Raw genomic sequence first — 6,113 nt, forward strand, 5'->3', positions numbered from 1 at the left:
TGCCATCTAAGATACAGCTTTCAACATCACCACAGATATCTGTTATGAACAGGGCTTTTTGATGTGAACATACAGCCATATATACTCGTTCATAAGCCGAATATTTTTTAGTAAAAAAGGGAAGTACCAGAGAAGGGGGGGTCGACTTATGAACGGGTATAGAGAGGGAGAGGTGGGACACAGTCCCTCCCCCCCAACAGAGGAAGCAAGGAGAGGCAGCACAGTCAGCAGAGCCAGAAGGGAAGAGGCAAGGCCAGAGTCTCTCCGCTTCCGGCCACATTGTTCTCCCCCCAGCCTCCGAAGCAACCGCCCGGCCCGGCCCGCCGGAGCAGGCTGCGCGACCGCGCCGCCTGGCCCAGCCTGCTGGAGCAGCTCCAGCCAGGCCAGAGACATCCTCCCCTAGCCCTCTCCAGGTAAAGTGGGAAGGGATGGGGAAAGTGTGGGGGTCTCGGGCTAGGGGTGGAGTCATGTGGGGGGTGGTCACAGGGGTTACTCCCTTGACGCCCAGCTTTTCCCCCCAAAAAAATTTCCCCACCAGTTGCTGTCCTGGCCCGTCAGGGTAAGCAGCTGGCACACGGGGACACTTTGTTTACTTAGGTTTACCTCTGTGACTGCAAACGGAGGTAAACAACCCATCTTGGCCCACCAGCAGCTTATCCTGATGGCTCAGGAGCCAAAGTTTGCTGACCCCTGAATTATAGGGTCGCTTATGAACGGGTCATAAAAATTTTCCATTTTTACTTATCCATCCTGGGGGGGTCGGCTTATAAACGAACCAGCTTATGATCAAGTATATACGGTAGTTATATTTATATTTTACTGTTAAAATTAACATGAACACCAAATTTGTCCTAAAGTTGTTTTTAAAATAGCTTCCACAACTTTTTTTTAAAAAGACATTTCTTAAACAAACAGGCATTCCTTGAAGAATGCTAGCACAGGAGAATCCAGACAATGTTAACTAGACACTGTTGGAAGAAGAGTGACATTTTTGGCGTTTCTCTAAGCTTAGAACGAGAGATTTAGTTCAATAGCCTAGTAAAATATAAGTTAAACATAACTTAACTAAGTTGAATTATTGAGGCCAGCATTCAACATATTAGGGAAGCTTAAGAACATTTTACCCAACACTGCTGTACATTTAGAAGCATTCACCATTTCAATCAAAGGTTGTCAGTAAACAGGAGTACCAACTACTATATAAACAGAGGCTTTTGTTCATCCTGAACCAGCCAGAATGCATTACAAGTATTCAGCCAGCAAAACTTCAGCCACCTGCTCCAACTGGCAAAACAATTTTCCATAGAGAATGAGGGGTGTAAATATGATCTTTACACATTTGTTCCAGAAGTTGACTGCCCAAAATCCAGAGGCCAGAACAAAGCATGGCAAGTATTTCCCCTCAATGCAGACCCTACAGAACTTCTCCAACGATGAGGCCTTTAGCCAAAACTTTCTTAAACCAAGTATTATACCAGATGAGATTTTCTATAGTTTCTACCTGATAAATTCAGAAGTGTACCTCCATGGACACAAGACAGGTCCTGCTTCAAGTCTAGTAATTAGAAAGTGCAAGTTCAGACCATGCTAGTACTTTAAAAAAAAAAAAAAAGTACCACCAACATCTAACTCAGGACCATAGCAACAACACTCAATCACTTGGTTATGTGAGCCTGTTCTTTTATAAGGGAGATATTGTCAGAATTTTATGCAAAATGCTGAAATTGTTACTGAATTTGGGGTTATTTTAATATAAAATATAAATTGCGTTGTTTCATGTTCTGAGTGGAAAGTATACTTAAATATTTTCCAGACTTCTGATGGTTGAATACTTCTAATGACAATCTGTAGTGTTTCTTACTTTGCACTCAACATCAGTTTTTGTTTGTTTTTTTTTTCTTTTAAGCTTGACTTGTATAAGAAAAGTTAAAGAAGTGGCCATAAATTGCTAGAATAGTAGGAGGTTTAAAACATAAGTTTCCTGAGCCTATCTTAACTAGATAATTTTGGCCATGTCACAGTACAGGGCAGCGCTCCAAGTAATCAAACCTACCTTTAGCATTGAGTACATGGAAACAGTGAATTGACTAAATGTAATATTTCAAAAGCTCCCAGGAGTTAACACATTTTGATTCAACACAAGTCTAACATTTGGTTTGGGCACTAGTACACTTAGTGCTATAAAGGGCCATTTTCAAAATTAGACTGAAAAGGAACATCCAACCAATAAAACAGCTTTGAAACCAAAATTATTAACAAGCCTGTTTTAAAGGATTTGGTGATTTAAACTGATTTTGCTTTTTTAACACAGGCCTCATGAGCATGGTTTTTTTATAAAGTTGGCATTACAACTGTAGCATCAACTGTTCTAATGTTTGGCATACTTTTTCCAACAAGTTTCTACTGAATTTGCTAGTTTTAATACTCCAACCCTATTGCTGCAGAGTTACCAAGATCATGGTTTCATGATAAATAATTTGACATAAGATATCCAAAAAAAATCTTGTCATATTTTTAGCCATAATTCTACTGAATCATTGTGTGTATACAAAGCCCCATATCTACTGGAGCAAGTTCTTTGCTCAGTTACACTTATGCAGCGATCCAATGTTTGTTAATTGGAGAAACCATTCTACTTCCCCCTCCTCCAACACCTAGCCCAGGGGTGGGGAACCTACAGCACATGGGCAGGATCTGGTCGACTGCTTCATTTTAACTGGCGTGTGGTAACTTTCTGCGCAACGGGCCAGAAGCCCTGAGCTTCGGCGCCTCCCCCATTCCAAGGGACTGGAGCCATGAGCGCCAGCTCACCTCACTGTGGGGCGGAAGCTGGGGTTGCCAGGCCATTAAAAGTCTGGTGGGCTCTGCACAGCTCCCAGAAGCTACCAGCATGTCCCCACTGCCCCTGCTCCTAGGGGCCATCAGCATTCTGTCCCTGCCCCCAGCACCAGCTCCGGAGCTCCCACTGGCCAGGAACGATGGCCAATGGGAGCTGCAGGGACGACACCTGCGGGCAGCTCACACAGCCACCTGGCTGCGCCTCTGTCTAAGGGTCGGACATTGGCGGCTGCTTCTGCAGCAGCATGGAGCCTGCCTTAGCCCTGCTGTGCCACCAACTGGGAGCCATCTGAGGTAAGTGCCACCTGGCTGGAGCCCACACCCCAACCTCCCTGCCCTAGGTCGGAACCCCCTCCCACACACTAACTCCCTCCCAGACCCTGCACCCCCACCCCCTGCCCCAGGTCAGAACTACCTCCCACACCCTAACACCTTCCCGGAGCCCACACTCTGAACCTCCTCCTGCACCCCAACCCGCTGCCCCAGCCCTGAGCCTGCTCCCGCACTGCAAACCACTTGGCCCCAGCCCAGAGCCCCCTCCTACATCCCAAACCCCTCATCCCCAGCCCCACCCCAGAGCCTGCACCCACCAGTCGAAGCCCTCATCCCTCCCACACCCAACCCCCGTCCCAGCCTGGAGCCCTGTCCCACACCCTGAAACCCTCATATCTGGCCCTAACCCGGAGCCTAGGGGAAGCCCCGAGCCTCTGAGCCCCCCGACGGGGCTGTGTGACCCGCAACTGATTTTTTATGTGGGTCAGTGCCCCGATAGAAAAAAAGATTCCCCACCCCAACCTAGGCAATACTTTTTGCAGTCTCACGTGCACAGCTTGTGTGGCTGGCAAACCTCCCCCTCTAATCCTCTCCTTTTGCTGAGGTTTCCTAGGACCTCAGAACTGCTCCAATTCACTCAATATGATGAACAGGGGAGAAGGGAAATAAGAAGAGAGAAAGCGGCTCCCTGGGTAGGGATTAATTATAAAGGCTAGTGTTTTAAGCCTGTGAAGGACTCCGCTGGGTAGATTTCAATTAGACATTCACAATCTCTCTCAGCCAACTTGTCTAGACCCAAGCACCCCTGTGAGCAAGCTGCAGCTACCCTTCACAACACTCAATTATCTTTTCTTTTTCGTGGGGAGGGAGGGGTGTTTAAACAATCAGACCTAGGGAAATAGCGAGGCACAGAGGTCTTTCCATGGTTTCATTACCCAGCCCTAATGGTCAAGGCCTGGGGAAGATCCACTGAAATCCCAGTGGGGTGTTAGAAGATGGCAGTAGGTATGGGTGTAACATGGGAAAACTAGCTGTAAGAGGCTGACCCACACTCTTCTCTAAGTTTAAAAGGCAACGTTGTGCACTTCCAAGGTTGGAGAGAGTTTAAGTACCTAACCCTCATTTTAGTTACACACACACACACTCTCGCCCCCCCCCCCCCCTTTAATATCAATGCACCTACATCAGGCCCACTGGACTTTGCAGTAGCACCCGTCCCCCAGCACTCACTGGGACTGTCAATAGAGTCACCCCACACATGCACCCCCACTACAGAGCAGCCACTGAAACTCTAAAGGAACTACTAGAATCATCCCCCCCCACACACACAAACACACAGACCCACACACACAGACACACACACACACAAGCTTCTGCTACGGGAAGCAGGGTCTCAATTCACACCCAGCCCCCCCCCCCCACACACACACACACACACACTTCCCAAGAGAGACGTGCAGCCCCTACAACCCGCCCCCCAGGGCGGGCAATGAAGTCTCCCCACAGGCACCGAGCCCAGCAGACACACACAGGCCTCACCCAGCAGAGACGCACCAGTCACCCTAACGCCACCCACGCCCTGCAAAAAGGGTCACCCCTAGTCCCAAACGGGGGCAGCTGCTAGCCACCCCCGGCCTGCCCACCCCCGCACCCCCATGCCCCACAGCCTCCCCCCTCTTCCCCAAAGGGGCCTACCCTCCTGCCCGCCCCCCGCCCGCCGCGAGGGGCCGCCTCCCCGCCCCGGCCCGCCCCGGCCCGCCGCGCACCGTCTCCTCGGGGTCGATGTCGATCTTGAAGGTCTGCTGCTGCAGGGTTTTCAGGGTGATCTGCATGGCGAGGGCGCCGCCCCGGAGCTCGGCCGCCCCGCGCTCGCGGCCTGCGCCTCCCGGACCCGCTCGCGCCGCCTCGGCCCCCGGGGCCGCTCACTCCGCTCGGCGCGCGCGTGGGGGGGTGGGGGGGAGTCGGGAGAGGCGCGCGGGCGGGCGGGCGGGGGAAAGGCTCTCGCGGCTCACAGCCTGGCCGCCGCCATCATGACTCGCGTCCGCAGCCCCCTGCACAAGATAGGGGGAGGGGAGAGGGGCAGGGACGCTCCGTGCGCAGGCGCGGGAGGGGAAAGGCGGGTGACGGCCGCTGCGCATGTGCGGGGAGGGATTCGGCTGGCGGGGGAGAAGCTGCTTGGTAGGGAGGGGGCGGGGCTAAATTGCGCTGGGTCCACCTGGGGGAAGGGGCTGCTCGGGGGCAGGGTTTGGGGGTAGGACTGTTGGGGGCTGGGATTGGGGGAAGGGGCTGTTGGGGGGCTGGGATTGGGGGAAGGGGGGCTGGGTTAGGGTTGGGACTGTTGAGGGGCTGGGTTAGGGTTGGGTTGGGACTGGGGGGGCTGGGATTGGGGGAAGGGGCTGTTGGGGGGGCTGGGATTGGGGGAAAGGGGGCTGGGTTAGGGTTGGGACTGCTAGGAAGGGGGGCTGGGTTAGGGTTGGGTTGGGACTGGGGGGGCTGGGATTGGGGGAAGGGGCTGTTGGGGGGCTGGGATTGGGGGAAAGGGAGCTGGGTTAGGGTTGGGACTGCTGGGAAGGGGGGCTGGGTTAGGGTTGGGTTGGGACTGTGGGGGGCTGGGATTGGGGGAAGGGGCTGTTGGAAGGAGGTAGGATTGAGGAGGGAAGCGGCAGTTGCGGGGCTCTCTGGGATTGGGCGTGAATGAAGAGCAGTTGAGACTGGAGGAGGAGCTGGGATCCAGGGTCCTCTGCCCGGCTGCTACTACTGTAGAGTGTTGTACAGTATAATACACAGGAGCGTGAGCACATGGGGGTTTGTGATGAGCATTACACATGGAGGGCACCTGTCCCCCATATTTTAGCAAAAGTGTTACCATACTCTTTTTATGATGCCCCCATAAAACAATCCTCTGTCTCAGTATACTTCAATGGAGCTTAAATATATCTGTCTCTCTCTCTCTGTAACCCATTAACCCCCACCCTTTTCTCGTCCTATGACTACAGGTTTGT

The 6,113-nt window shown here is 52.3% G+C and overlaps 1 protein-coding gene across 1 annotated transcript in view; it reads right to left on the bottom strand.

Moving 5' to 3' along the window:
• Positions 1 to 5,061, bottom strand: part of RAD23B (RAD23 homolog B, nucleotide excision repair protein) — a 54,324-nt gene extending 49,263 nt beyond the window's left edge. Inside the window, exon 1 of the mRNA XM_054031724.1 lies at positions 4,878 to 5,061. Coding sequence (XP_053887699.1) covers positions 4,878 to 4,943 — 66 coding nt within the window. The 5' untranslated portion in view covers positions 4,944 to 5,061. The remainder of the gene's footprint in view (positions 1 to 4,877) is intronic.
• Between the last annotated feature and the right edge of the window lie 1,052 nt (positions 5,062 to 6,113).

The sequence above is a fragment of the Malaclemys terrapin genome, chromosome 6 (genome assembly GCF_027887155.1).
Source record: "Malaclemys terrapin pileata isolate rMalTer1 chromosome 6, rMalTer1.hap1, whole genome shotgun sequence".
Classification (NCBI taxonomy): Eukaryota; Metazoa; Chordata; order Testudines; family Emydidae; genus Malaclemys; species Malaclemys terrapin.